The sequence below is a fragment of the Erinaceus europaeus genome, chromosome 15 (assembly GCF_950295315.1).
Source record: "Erinaceus europaeus chromosome 15, mEriEur2.1, whole genome shotgun sequence".
Lineage (NCBI taxonomy): Eukaryota > Metazoa > Chordata > Mammalia > Eulipotyphla > Erinaceidae > Erinaceus > Erinaceus europaeus.
Genome location: NC_080176.1, coordinates 40,313,281 through 40,329,306, shown reverse-complemented (window position 1 = coordinate 40,329,306; position 16,026 = coordinate 40,313,281). Strand labels below are relative to the sequence as shown.

The window sequence follows — 16,026 nt, the reverse complement described above, 5'->3', positions numbered from 1 at the left end:
CAAGTACAGATCCTTAACACTGGTCCTTGTGCTTCGCACCACATGAGCTTAACCCACTGTGTTATGTACTCCCGGTACTTTTTTATTTTTCATAAATTTAAATGATTAAAATGGAGTAAGATCCACTTACGGAAAGTAAACTCATGTCCCCATCGTAGATACTGTAGTTGCTGGTGGTGGATTATCATGCAAAATGTTAGGACTAGTGACTCCAGACCTAGTTTTTTTTTTTAAATTATCTTTATTTATTTGATAGACATAGCCAGAAATCAAGAGGGAAGGGGATGATAGAGAGACAGACACTTGCAGCCCTACTTCACCACTCACAAAGCTTTCCCTCTGCAGGTGGGGACTAGGGATTTGAGCTTGGGTCCTTGTGCATTATAACGTGCACTCAAACGAAGTGTGCCACCACCTGGCCCCCAGACCTAGTATTTTTAAAAAATTTTTAATGTTTTATTTATTTTTGTATATACAGAGAGAAATTGAAAGGAGAAGATAGAGAGACAGAGAGACACCTGCAGCCCTGCTTCACCACTCCTGAAGCTTTCCCCCTACAGGTGGGGACCAGAGGCTTGAACCTGGATCCTTACACACTGTAATAATGTACACGCTTAACCAAGTGTGCCACCACCTGGCTCCTAGACCTAGTATTTCAAGACAAGTGGAAAGAATAGTTTATTTGTTGTTGTGGCTGACTTTGGTTTTTGTTAATTATATCATTGACAACACTGTGTGAGTCACAAAGAATGCATTATAGACCACATCTGCCCCAAGGCCACCATTTAGCAAACTAAGTTGAAGAAAACCTCAGACATACCATATATTTCACAAAGTTCAAAAATGTGTATTTTTTAAAAGTTGGAGAGCCAGGCGGTGAAGTCCTTGTAACGTGGCATGTTTTACTGCACAAGGATCCAGGCTCAAGCCCCCGTTCCTACCTGCAGGGCTGCAGATGTCTCCTTCCCTCCTCCCCCTACCCCAGCCTTCCCTCTCAATTTCTAACAAAAACCAAACTTGGGGTGTGTGTGTCAGGAGACAGCTCACTGGGTAGAGTGCAATTTGCTATGTGCAATAACGCAGTTTCAAGTCCCTGGCTACCGTATTTCTGCACCACGCATGGGAAGCTTTCACAAGTGGCATAGTAGCATTGTGGTGTCTTCCCTCTCCCTCTGGAAAAATGGGGGTGAGGTGGGGGATGTCCTTCAGCAGTGGTGGAATTGTGCAGGCATATACAGTCCGATGGCAAAATAAATGGTTTAGCAGAAAGCCTGAAATGGTGCCTGGGGAAGTGGCTCAGCAGTCTGAGTTGGGCTTTACCAACCTTACACTCTGGGTTCAACTGCTGGGCATCTTAGCCAGAGCATTGCTCTGGTCTCTCTCTTTAAATACATTAAAAACAAACTCTGAAGGGATTTTTCTTTCTAAGTCCAACAGCAGGCAAATTTACAGCTCTTCAATGATAGATATATAGTAACTTGGATCTGAATGAAGTTCCATATCCCTAGTGCTGACAGTCCAAAGTTAAGTAGCAGAGCCAAGGGAGACACCCAGCCCACTCCCCCACTTCAGGAGCTGACTACTAAAAACACAGGTTTTTGAGGTCAATGACTGAGCAGTTATTCTTATAGTAAAATAATTATTTTAATTAGGTATTTGAAATATTTTTAAACATCTGATCAATAAGATTATACACAAATATGAGTGTGCTGAACTTTACAAAAAAAAATAAAGCCAAGCATTTAAATATACAAAAACAACTCTAGGTATAGATATTTCCTGAAGGTACTCTCTAAACATATACATAAATTTATAACATTTTTTTAAATTATTTTCCCTTTTGTTGCCCTTGTTGTTTTATTTAATTTATGGCATTTTTACACAATAACTTGCTGAAACAAAAATGTGGTCAATTTAAACTGACTATAGTACACAGAATACGGCCATACCAATCTCAGTGGGAAGACAGGATGGAAGAAGTAACAGGCCTGAGGTGTTCTTGCCTCATGAGTTATATTGCTAAGAAATACAACTTTCCTTTCCTTTTACAAACCTTCTTTGAGGACTTATTCTTTCTGTATTCCTAACTACAGCTGTTTTTACCAGCAACATGCCATACAGGTAGAATTAAAAATAATAATAAAAAAAAAGGCCTTGTTTTTTGCAAAGCGTCAACTTTATCCTCAGGTGAGCGTATGCACACATGTTCCTCGTGTGTATGCAGGATCAAGATCTCCAAAAATGAGGCACTAACATTATCTTTCGAGAACAGAATCCAAAGTGGGACCCCATTATTAAAAGTTCCTAATTAACCATTAGGAGTTTAAAAAATGCAGTAAGATTCTTAAAAGTTAACTAAAAGATATTACAAAGCTATCCCGTTTAATATGTGAAATGATATACAACAACAACAACAACAAAAAAATCCCTCATTTTAAAATAATGTCATTTGAAAATGTCTGGTACTTTTTTTCTTTGTGACTTTCTCTTAACAAAATATTTATTGGGTTGCCAAGAAAAGTCATGAAGCATTTTTTGCATAGAAAAACATAGAAAATACAACATGACACTCCCAACAAGTCAATATGTACCAGTAGCTCTGATGTCTCACTCTCAGTATGGTCCAACTTAGTTATTCGCAGCATGCTCCATGCTGTGTAATCCCATTTTGAATTCAATGCTTCTTTGCTCCTTCCAGTACTTTACCGTTTCCCATTTTCAATGAGGTATATGAACTGCTACAACTTTAAGGTTTCCCCGACAAGGGTGTCCCCTCATTTGGTATCAAAGGAATAAATGCTATGAACAGCAACCTCTGGCACAAATTACCCCCATCCAGCTCAGTTTCTGACAACACTGGGGGCTTAGCTGATAAACCACCATAGGCTCTATGCTGTGGCTGGTCATCAAATCCAGAAGGTGGTTGTCATCATTAAGCAGTTGCTGGTTCCAGCCCAGAAAAAGCTAACCCTTTCAGCAAAGGACGAGGTGCATTTTGCTTAGGATGGGGTGATTCCTTTTCTCCCTTACAGGAGAGGAAGAGGTGTGTTAAGAGCAGACACCTAGTCTGATAATATTTTGGCATGTGAAGCAGATAATAACAAATTGGGTTTTAACTTGTAATTAGATAACCTCTTTCTGTGCAAACTGTATTTCATAGCCAGTTTTCAGAAGATAAAGTTTAACTCTAATTATTAAGAATCCCTTGGGATATATAAGAAAGATTTAACAGAAGTTTGTAATTGTAAACAATGGTCATCCACATGGGTGATTCTTTTCCAGAAACTGAAATTTCAGGACAGTGCAATGATGTCTATATGTCTTCTTTGGCAGTAATAGCAAGGATCTGGACAGAGAGTCACTTGAGAAGGGCAAGGTACAAAGCTCGTGAATACTTCATTTCCTTTTCCTGTTCCATACAGAATATCAAGTCCCTGAGGCAGACTCTTGTTATCCTTGGACGAAGCAATTGTTTGGTAGCTGTCAGACTGGAGGTCCCAGAAGCAAAAAGGCTGTCTTTTAATCCCTGAAAGAATAAAAGGAGAAACAAGTTCAAAATAAGCATTCTTTCATCAAGGAAGTCAGTTCAGCATATGTACAAGTCCACTTGCCTCTGGTTTCTGAGTTAAATACAACACAACACAACACAACACATACTGAAGGATCAACACCCTGCAGCCCAGCCTCTTGGGGGAGGCCAAGTGCCTCCCCATCTACTTCTAATCTTTATTCATTCTCTCTCTCTCTCTGGACTATGGGTGTTGCCTCTTATTTCTCTTTCAGGTTCTATTTCACTCCTTTCCACTTTAAAGATTTTTTTTTTCTTCTTTAAAGATTTTATATAAACCTTTTAGAAGTGATGGCTAGGGGCCTCAAATTCACTGTTGTGATGATTCTCTACATGCATTATATGCAAAAATCTAGCAAATTTCCCCTTTTTATAATTTGTGCAACTTCTGCTTAGTAGTTTTTAAAAATGGAAGTAAAAGCCTTACATGTCTCACACCACACCACTCCATAGCTCACAACTCACTCCTCAGTGACTCTCTTCTTTTTTACACAACACCTCAACAAATTATAAGGGTGCTGTCCCCATTCAGTAACTGAAGAAACTGAGTTGTGATAGGCTAAGCAGCTTCAAGATTACACAGAAACATGGAGCTGGAACTCAATGTTAAATGAGATCTAAGGTGAAAGCTTCTGGTCACAGTGCTGTATTACCCATCAAATCACCTCGTCTTGTTTCTCACTGCTTCTTCTAGGGTACCTTTACTCTACCCAAACAGCCAGACATGACTGAAAAGCCAATCCTTTCCTTTGAAGACCGATTCCATTGGAAATAGCCTACTCACCCTATTGCTCCATAGAAGAAATTCTCACAATGAACATTAATTTACACAGTATCATGGTAACTTGGATATGCTACCATTCCCACATACCCAACAGATAACCTTTCTAAGAACAGGGAAAATAATTTGCGTCCTCTAGAGTTTAAATGAATAAACACAACAACGGATTATTAACATTAATTTCTGACCTGAATATATTGGCTTTAAATAGGACGGCCAAAGTAAATTCTAAATGTCATTAAGAAAATGAAGGTGGCGCAAAGCACAAGGACCGGCATAAGGATCCCGGTTCGAACCCCAGCTCCCCACCTGCAGGGGAGTCGCTTCACAGGCGGTGAAGCAGGTCTGCAGGTGTCTATCTTTCTCTCCTCCTCTCTGTCTTCCCCTCCTCTCTCCATTTCTCTCTGTCCTATCCAACAATGACAACAACAATAATAATAACTACAACAATAAAACAACAAGGGCAACAAAAGGGAATAAATAAATAAATGAAAAAAAGAGAAAAAAGCTATTAAAAAAAAAGAAAATGAATAAAACCCACTACTTTTTATTAAGCTAGTTGTCTAAATATTAATGCCTACCTATATCTTAAAAATAACAGAACTGAAGAATGCAAGGGCCAGGCTGAGTAGCAGAATGCATTCACTTGAATGTGTTATGTTCTGAACTCCATCACTGGTATCTGGGGGGGGGTGGGGGTGCAGCAGGTGCAGGTAGGTGTACCACCCAGGTTTGAGCCCCTGCTCCGCACCTGCATGGGGAAAGCTTCGCAGTGGCATGGCAAATGCAGCAGGTGTCTCTGTCTTTCTCCCTAACTCCCCTTCCCCTTCCAGTTTCTCTCTGCCCTATCGAATAAAGAAGAATAACCATGTACCAACAACTGTTCTTACTTTCACAGTTAAAAAAAAAAAAAAGGTGGGAAAGAGGTGATTCAACTTCCGGAGGTGGAGCTACAAGCAGCAGATCGCTTTCTCTCCTCTCCTCTCCTCATCAACTAGGAACACCAAAAGAGACCACCCGGACCAAAACAAGACAGGACGTGAATGACCACAGGAACCCACTAAATCACCGGTGAGTACAAACACACGTGGCTGGTGACAGAGAGGAGAGAGGAGCCTAAGGAGAGATTAAGTGACTGCTAACAGTTCAGCAGTTTATCAGTTGAGACACCTCCTCCAGTCTGCTCCACCAACAAGGGGACAGCTTAAGGGAGAAGAGGACTCCCCAGAGACTCACCAAGTGCAACTCTGAGTCTCCATTGCTACTACCCTCAGAATCTGGAGCAGCAACAGGGAGGGACACCAGGGGACAGAGATCTAACCGGGAAACTCAGGAGAAGACCTATACCTCCTTGGCATAGTTATGGGGCTGTGAAAGTCTCTTTGCATAACCACTAGATTATCTGCCACACCCTGCTTTATCTCTTGGTCAGGAGTCAGTGATTAAGCTGAAGCCTATTGATAGTTTAAAAGCCCTCAGGCTCCCATAGCCTACAGGGAAGGAAAAAAAAAAAAAAAGAAAGAGGCTTTTAAACCACTGAGCTCCAACTCAGGGACTGAAATAACTGTTAACTTCCACCACTGTGAACCCTTTAGTTAACTTACTTAGACACAAGTCAATCCAGGCAACAGTGATTAATAATTTGAAAAGTACTGATAAAGGGAACTCATAACATAATATATAAAATGGTTAAAACAACAAGAAGAAATATTGGAGAATCGAACCAGGACAAGAGTCCAGCTAAAAGTCCTCCAGAGGGTGAAGCACAAAATAACGAGTTCAACATCCAAACATTAGCTAAGGAAATAATAACAGGAGTGAGTAAAGAATGTGAAAAAATTGTAATCAGAAATGCAGGAACAACAAATGAGAACATGGAAGAAAATACTAATTATCTCATGGTTACTAGAGAGCTGAAAGCTGAAATCGCTGAGCAAAGAATGCAACTAGCTGAACAAGCTAAAACAGTATCAGAGCAGGGCAACAAAATAGATGAACTCCAGAAAGCAGTAGAGGCCAGAGAGAATAGAATCTATGAGGCTGAAGACAGAATTAGCAAGATTGAGGATGAATTAGAGACAACTAAAAAAGAAGTAAGAGATCTCAAAAAGAGATTAAGAGATGCTGAAAACAACAACAGAGTCCTATGGGATGACTTCAAAAGAAACAATATACGCATTATTGGCATACCAGAGGATGAAAGAGAAGGAGAGGAAGAAAGCATTTTCCAGGCCATAATAGCTGAAAATTTCTCTAGTCTAGACAACATCAAAGACATAAAGATTCAAGAAGCCCAGAGGGTCCCAAACAGAATTAACCCAGACCTAAAGACAACAAGACATATCATACTTAGAATGGAAAGGAGTAAGGATAAAGAAAGGATCCTGACGGCTGCAAGAGAAAAACAAAGAGTCACCTACAAAGGAAAACCCATAAGATTAGCAGCAAACTTCTCTATACAAACACTACAGGCCAGAAGAGAATGGCAAGATATCTATCGAGTGCTCAATGAGAAAGGCTTTCAGCCAAGAATACTATATCCTGCTAGACTGTCATTCAGACTAAATGGGGGCTTCACAACCTTCTCAGACAAGCAACAGTTGAAGGAATCAACTATCACCAAGCCTGTCTTGAAAGAAGTTCTGAAAGGTCTCCTATAAACAACCAGACCACCACAAATAGGACATATATCAAAACACTCTAAAACTCTACAAGAATGGCGTTAAGTGGTCCGGGAGGTAGCACAGTGGATAAAGCAGCGGACTCTCAAGCATGAGGTCCTGAGTTCAGTCCCCGGTAGCATATGTACCAAAGTGATGTCTGGCTCTTTCTCTCTCCTCCTAGGTTTTTCATTAATAAATAAATAAAATCTTAAAAAAAAAAGAATGGCATTAAAATATCTTCAAACTTTGATATCAATAAATGTCAATGGCCTGAATTCACCTATTAAAAGACACAGAGTAGGAAGATGGATCAGAAAACACAACTCAACAATATGCTGTCTACAAGAAACCCACCTAACTCAACAAAACAAACACAGATTAAAAGTGAAAGGATGGAAAACTATCATACAAGCCAATGGCCCACAAAAAAGGGCAGGAACAGCTATTCTCATATCTGACATGATAGACTTTAAAATAGATAAGATTAAAAAAGATAGGAATGGACACTACATAATGCTCAGAGGATCAGTCAATCAAGAGGACTTAACAATTATTAACATCTATGAACCCAATGAGAAGCCATCTAAATACATCAAACTTCTACTGAAAGAGCTACAGCAATATATTAACAGTAACACAATCATAGTAGGGGACTTCAACACCCCACTCTCTCAACTTGACAGACCATCCAGGCAGAAATTAATAAAGACATAAGGGAGCTAAATGAAGAGATAGATAAACTACAACTATTGGACATTTTCAGAGTCATTCATCCCAAGAAACGGGAATACACATTTGACTCAAATCCACATGGGTCATTCTCAAGGATAGACCATATGTTAGGCCACAAAGACAGCATCAGCCAATTCAAGAGCATTGAAATCATCCCAAGCATCTTCTCAGACCACAGTGGAATTAAACTAACTCTTAACAATCAACAAAAGATTAGTAACAGTCCCAAAATGTGGAAGCTCAACAGTACACTTCTTAACAACTTCTGGGTCAAAGAGGAAATCAAGGAAGAAATCAAAATGTTTCGAGAGATCAATGAAAATGAAGACACAAGCTATCAAAATATTTGGGACACAGCTAAAGCAGTCCTAAGAGGGAAGTTCATAGCTATACAAGCACACATTAGGAAACAAGAAAAAGCACAAATAAACAGCCTGATTGCACATCTTAAAGACCTAGAAGAAGAACAACAAAGGAACCTTAAAGCAACGAGAAGGTCAGAAATCACTAAAGTTAGGGCAGAAATAAATAACATTGAGAATAGGAAAACCATACAAAAAAAATCAACGAAAGTAAATGTTGGTTCTTCGAAAGAGTAAAGAAAACCGACAAACCTTTAGCCAGACTCACAAAACAAAAAAGGGAGAAGACCCAAATAAATCGGATACTAAATGAAAGAGGAGATATCACAACAGACACTGCAGAAATGCAACATATCATGCAAGGCTTCTAGGAACAACTATATGCTAGAGAACCTGGAAGAAATGGACGATTTCCTAGATACCTACCAACTTCCAAAACTAAGTAGAGGAAGTGGATAACATGAACAGGCCCATCACAGCTAATGAAATTGAAACAGTTATCAAAAATCTCCCCAAAAATAAAAGTCCTGGACCAGATGGTTTGACAAATGAATTCTACAAAACCTTCAAAGAAGAACTAATACCTCTACTTTTAAAAACCTTCCAGAAGATTGAAGACACTGGAATACTCCCTGCCAGCTTCTATGAAGCCAACATCACCCTGATACCAAAAGCAAACAGGGACACAACCAAGAAAGAAAACTACAGACCAATATCTCTGATGAACATAGATGCGAAAATACTGAACAAAATTCTAGCCAACCGGATACAGCAGTATACCAAAAAGATTGTTCATCATGACCAAGTGGGGTTTATCCCAGGCATGCATGGTTGGTTTAATATACGTAAATCAATCAATGTGATCCACCACATCAACAAAAGCAAGACCAAAAACCACATGGTCATATCAATAGATGCAGAGAAAGCCTCTGACAAAATACAACATCCCTTTATGATCAAAACACTACAAAAAATGGGAATAGATGGAAAATTCCTGAAGATAGTGGAGTCTATATATAGCAAACCTACAGCCAACATCATACTCAATGGTGAAAAACTGGAAGCATTTCCACTCAGATCAGGAACTAAGACAGGGCTGCCCACTATCACCATTACTATTCAACACAGTGTTGGAAGTTCTGGCCATAGCAATCAGGCAGGAGCAAGGAATTAAAGGCATACAGATTGGAAGAGAAGAAGTCAAACTCTCCTTATTTGTAGATGACATGATAGTATACACAGAAAAACCTAAGGAATCCAGCAAGAAGCTTTCGGAAATCATCAGGCAATACAGTAAGGTGTCAGGCTACAAAATTAACATTCAAAAGTCAGTGGCATTCCTCTATGCAAACACTAAGTTAGAAGAAGTTGAACTCCAGAAATCAATTCCTTTTACTATAGCAACAAAAACAATTTACTCTAGGAGTAAATCTAACCAAGGAAGTGAAAGACTTGTATACTGAAAATTATGAGTCACTACTCAAAGAAATTGAAAAAGACACAAAGAAGTGGAAAGATATTCCATGTTCATGGGTTGGAAGAATTAACATCATCAAAATGAATATATTACCAGAGCCATCTACAAATTTAATGCTATCTCCATCAAGATCCCAAGCACATTTTTTAGGAGAATAGAAAAAGTGCCACAAATATTTATCTGGAACCAGAAAAGACCTAGAATTGCCAAAACAATCTTGAGAAAAAAGAACAGAACCGGAGGCATCACACTCCCAGATCTCAAACTATATTATAGGGCCGCTATCATCAAAACTGCTTGGTACTGGAACATGAATAGACACACTGACCTGTGGAATAGAATTGAGAGCCCAGAAGTGAGCCCCCACACCTATGGACATCTAATCTTTGACAAAGGGGCCCAGACTATTACATGGGGAAAGCAGAGTCTCTTCAACAAATGGTGTTGGAAACAATGGGTTGAAACATGCAGAAGAATAAAACTGAATCACTCTATTTCACCAAATACAAAAGTAAATTCCAAGTGAACCAAGGACTTGGATGTTAGACCACAAACTATCAAATACTCAGAGGAAAATATTGGCTGAACTCTTTTCTGCATAAATTTTAAAGACATTTTCAATGAAACAAATCCAATTACAAAGAAGACTAAGGCAAGTATAAACCTATGGGGCTACATCAAATTAAAAAGCTTCTTCACAGCAAAAGAAACCACTACCCAAACCAAGAGACCCCTCATATGGGAGAAGATCTTTACATACCATACATCAGATAAGAGTTTAATAACCAACATATATAAAGAGTTTGCCAGACTTAACAACAAGACAACAAATAACCCCATCCAAAAATGAATATTCACCACAAAGAGATCCAAAAGGCCAAGAAACACATGAAAAAATGCTCCAAGTCTTTGATTGTCAGAGAAATGCAAATAAAGACAACAATGAGATATCACTTCACTCCTGTGAGAATGTCATACATCAGGAAAGGTAACAGCAAATGCTGGAGAGGATGTGGGGTCAAAGGAACCCTCCTGTACTGCTGGTGGGAATGCAAATTGGTCCAACCTCTGTGGAGAACAGTCTGGAAAACTCTCAGAAGGCTAGAATTGGACCTACCCTATGATCCTGCAATTCCTCTCCTGGGGATATATCCTAAGGAACCCAACACACCCATCCAAAAAGATCTGTGTACACATATGTTTTTGGCAGCACAATTTGTAATAGCCAAAACCTGGAAGCAACCCAGGTGTCCAACAACAGATGAGTGGCTGAGCAAGTTGTAGTATATATACACAATGGAATACTACTCAGCTGTAAAAAATGGTGACATCACCGTTTTCAGCCAATCTTGGATCGACCTTGAAAAAATCATGTTCAGTGAAATAAGTCAGAAACAGAAGGATGAATATGGGATGATCTCACTCTCAGGCAGAAGTTGAAAAACAAGATCAGAAAAGAAAACACAAATAGAACCTGAAATGGAATTGGCGTATTGCATCCAAGTAAAAGACTCTGGGGTGGGTGGGTGGGGAGAATACAGGTCCATGAAGGATGATAAATGACATAGTGGGGGTTTTATTGTTAAACGGGAAACTGGGGAATGTTATGTATGTACAAACTATTGTATTTACTGTTGAATGTAAAAGATTAATTCCCCAATAAAGAACTAAATTAAAAAAAAAAAAAAGGTGGTGGGGCATGTGGGAGTAGATAGCATAATGATTGTACAAAGAGACTCAGCCTGAGGCTCCAAAGCTCCAGGCTCAAGCCCCGCCCCTGCACCACCATACAAGACAGAACTGACCTGATAAAAGAAAAAAAAGAAAAAGAAAAAATGCAGAGTGCTCAAAGGATAACTCTGTAAAATCGGAAATGCTTTATTCTTATTCTTTTTTTTTTTTAACCATACTCTATCTTAAAAGATCAAAATAGGTTTGGTGACCTTCCTTTTCTCCATCTTAAAGACATATAAGGAAAAGACAGTGAAATCAGGGAGGTGGCTCGACACGTGACTTGGAAACCATCTTTAAGTTATATATCTTTTTTTAAATTAATTTTTATTTAAATTTTTATATATTTATTTATTTTCCCTTTTGTTGCCCTTGTTGATTTTTTATTATTATTGTAGTTGATGTCATCATTGTTGGATAGGACAGACAGAAATGGAGAGAGATAGGGAAGAAAGAGAGGGGGAAGAGAAAGATAGACACCTGCAGACCTGCTTCACCACGTGAAGCAACTCCCCTGCAGGTGAGGAACCAGGGGCTCGAACCGGGATCCTTAGGTAAGTCCTTGCATTTTGCGTCACCTGCACTTTACCCACTGCTCTACCACCTGACTCTCAGATTTTAATTATTTTTCTCCATGTTTTGGTTGTTTTGGTGAAGGGGAAAGAAATCCCTTGAGGTCTCCACAACACTGTGATCAAAACAAGTGAGTATACTCACAGGGTGACTGGTAAAGGAGTATGCACCGGCCCATTAAACAGGGTGGGAATGTCTGGCCTGTGGGCCATATCCAACCTGTGAAGTCATTTGCTTTGGCCCTGTCGAGCAAATGCAGGCAGCATGAGAAAGTCATGACACAGCAATGTTAATTGCTAATTTTCTTTTGTGTGTGGCCCATGAACGGTATCATAAATATCAATATAGTCTTCGGCAGAAAAATGGTTCCTCATCCCTGTCATAAAAGGTACTGTTCAGTTTTGCAAGGTTATATTGCTGAGGGAGAGAAGGCACTACCCAGAAATGGGAGTGGCTGCAGGTGTAGGTGTGGTCTTTGGCTTTAAAAGGAGGTGAACCTTTGGGGCTCGCTCTCTCTCTTTTTCCAGACTACCACGTGACCAATCAAGCCTGTAAAGTGAGGTCCCTTTCTTCCTCCTTTTTCTATAACTCTCTTTCTCTAACATGCTTTTGTGTCCAATAAAGTTTAATTTCCCAGGGGTTGGTCGGTAGCATAGCAGGTTAAGCTCACATGGTGCAAGGTGCAAGAACCGGCTTAAAGATCCCAGTTTGAGCCCCTGGCTCCCTACCTGCAGGGAGGTCTCTTCACAGGCGGTGAGGGGCAGGTCTGCAGGTGTGTCTATCTTTTTTCCCTTCTGCCTTCCACTCTCGAGTCTGAGACTCCCTGGGTCCAATCTCCAGCACCACCATAAGCCAGAGCTGATCAGAGTTCTGAGTAATAATAATAATAAAGTCCGTGTTTATAAAAAGGAATAAAGAGGGGGTCGGACAGTAGCGCAATGGGTTAAGGGCACATGGGATGGTGGATGGTAAATGGCAGTCATGTTGCCCACAGGAGGAATTTGTTTAGAACTACAGTATGTTTAGGTAGAGGTACTTGAGTTTCAAATGGCTACTCAAAATACTCCTAAACTGGAAATCATCAAAATTAAATTAAGAGTATATTACATTGATTACTAGTAATAAACAGTCATGCAAGTGGAATACTATACAGCAACAACAAAATCAAGCAACATGGATGGATATGTGTTGGTATGTTTCTAAAAACCCCTTCTGTTTCATTAGTTTAATCCCCCCTGCTTAACACTATTCTATTTACATAACCACTTCATTCTATTTACATAACCGCTGTTAACAAGCACCACCCTCCCTCCAGGGTATTGGTGGTTCAGTGATAGAATTCTCGCCTAATACTACGCAGCTATCAAAAACAATGAACCCACCTTTTCTGACCCATCTTGGACAGAGCTAGAAGGAATTATGTTAAGTGAACTAAGTCAGAAAGATAAAGATGAGTATGGGATGATCCCACTCATCAACAGAAGTTGATTAAGAAGATCTGAAAGGGAAACTAAAAGCAGGACCTGATCAAATTGTAAGTAGGGCACCAAAGTAAAAACCCAGTGGTGAGGGGTAGACATGCAGCTTCCTGGGTCAGTGGGGGGTGGGAGTGGGCGGGAGGGATGGGTCACAGTCCTTTGGTGGTGGGAATGGTGTTTATGTACACTCCTAGCAAAATGTAGACATATAAATCAGTAGTTAATTAATATGAGAGGGGGAAAATCAATTGTATGTCTCAAAGTTTCTCAAAACACAAACTGAATCCTTTTAATATATAGGCTGTGTATTTGATACGCGGACTCTCTCAAAAGCCTAGACCAAGTAGATTAGAAGCATCCAATAGCACAGCTATATACAAGATACTGGATACTGTACAGCAAACCATAACAAAAGGACTTTTCAAAGTTAACCCAATTACCAAATAATGTGATGATAACATTAACTATGGATTGTCTTTTTGAACCCTAAGACAGCAGGAACCTCACATCTCCACTATAGAGCCCCTACTTCCCCCAGTCCTGGAACCCTTGGATAGGGCCCACTTTCTCGTATGCATCTCCCAATCCAAACCAAATAATATTGCATCCACCGATCACAACCTAACCAACGCAACGATTGCCACCTCAACATGCTTCACCTCAGACTGTGTCCAGAGACTTCACGTGTGGAATGACAACCCTTCAGCTTCATTACTCACGTGAGACCTTTCCTTTTGTAGTACACTCTAATTTCATCTCAGGTAGTTCACTTTCTAACAAAGTCCCATAACCTAGATATACACCAGTTTCTGTGAGAGAGAGCTTATGTGCACACGTATCCATAAACTACTGCAAAATATATACCTGAAAGCAGAAGTACACTAGAGTTTGCAGTGAGTACCTCCCTAACACTTCCTCTCCACTATTCCAAGCTTGGGATCCATGATTGCTCAACAAATTGTTTGGCTTCGTATGTTAACTCTCTTTTCAATCACCAGGTTCCAGATGCCACCAAGATGCTGGCCAGGCTTCCCTGGATTGAAGACCCCACCAATGTGTCCTGGAGCTCCGCTTCCCAGAGACACACCTTACTAGGGAAAGAGAGAGGCAGACTGGGAGTATGGACCGACCAGTCAACGCTCATGTTCAGCGGGGAAGCAATTACAGAAGCCAGACCTTATACCTTCTGCAACCCTCAAAGACCCTGGGTCCATGCTCCTAGAGGGCTAGAGAATGGGAAAGCTATCATGGGAGGGGGTGGGTTATGGAGATTGGGTGGTGGGAATTGTGTGGAGTTGTACCCCTCCTACCTTATGTTTTTGTTCATTAATCCTTTCTTAAATAAAAAATTAAAAAAAAAAAAAAAGAATTCTCGTCTGCTCCGCCCCCTCTCCTTGTCATACCCTGATTTTCACCAGTCACTTTTCTCTCCACCTTCTCTGCGTCGCATTCTGTTCCCACCCTACTGGGCTAGTATATTTATAAGGACAAGATTGTTTGTAGTTTTTAGTTTAGCTTAGCTCGGCTTAGATTGTGCTGCGTCCCGCATGAATAAAGAGATACTGCGTGCAACCCAGCCATGAGTCCCAGGTCATCTGTTACCCGCCTGTGAAGCCAGTCCGGCGAAAACAGATATCACAAAAGGTGACAGGAAAGGTCCCAGATGCAAAGGAATACATACACTTTGACTGTATTACTGTAACGATCAAAAACAAAAATGTCAAAAACAGACAAAACTATAGAAGTCAGTGTAACTATTCCCTTTGGGAGGAGAGGAGCAATTGGGAAATAGGACAGGGTGGATTTTTAAAAATTTTTTATTTTCCCTTGTTGTTTAACATTGTTGTAGTTATTGATGTCTTTGTTGTTGGACAGGACAGAGAGAAATGGAGAGAGATGGGGAAGACAGAGAGGGGGAGAGAAAGAGAGACACTTGCAGACCTGCTTCACCGCTTGTGAAGTGATTACCCTGCAGGTGGGGAGCAGGAGGCTCGAACCAGGATCCTTATGCTGGTCCTCGAGTTTCGTGCCATGTGCACTGAACCCAACCCGCTATACTACAGCCCGACCCCCCCCCCTTTTTTTTTTAACCAGAGCACTGAGAAGCTCTGGTTTAGGATGGTGCATTGTACCCATTATGTTATCTACCCCCGCCCACAGTGATGTCTTCTTTCTTGACCTCAGTACTGTTTGGATTAGTGGATTTACAGTAATCCAACAAGCTTTTATGTTGTGTATTTTTCTGTATTTTATGTCATAAATATAAATAACTAAATTGCCACAACAAAGGTAGGTCTGGGTAGAAAATAAAAAGGGGAGGAAAGAGGAAACATAAAACCAGGCCAAATGGATTCACAGGGGAAAAAAAAAATCTAGTCATCTGGGTAAGGAACGAAGGGGTCACAGTTCATGCTTGTCATGTGACAAGCCTGAAGGATCCAGGGGAAAGATCTGCATTCCAGCTGCCAGCACAGGGTTGAAAAGGAGGTCATTCCAACAGGATGCAGCAGAAAGCCTGAGGCAATGTTATAAATGAAACAAACCCTAAGGGACATTCTGTAACCCAACAGAAATATCTTTCATAATTCACAGCTTTATGAAGGTGATAGCATTCTCTTCCCTCAAATAGTGACTGACTTAGAAAGTAAATCCTTCTCTAAT

General features: G+C 40.3%; 1 protein-coding gene across 1 annotated transcript in view; it reads right to left on the bottom strand.

Moving 5' to 3' along the window:
• Positions 1–1,628: 1,628 nt before the first annotated feature.
• The window catches only part of TAF4B (TATA-box binding protein associated factor 4b), a 118,069-nt gene continuing 103,671 nt past the window's right edge, over positions 1,629–16,026 (bottom strand). Inside the window, 1 exon segment of the mRNA XM_060173639.1 lies at positions 1,629–3,526. Within this exon segment, the coding sequence (XP_060029622.1) occupies positions 3,359–3,526 (168 nt within the window). The 3' untranslated portion in view covers positions 1,629–3,358.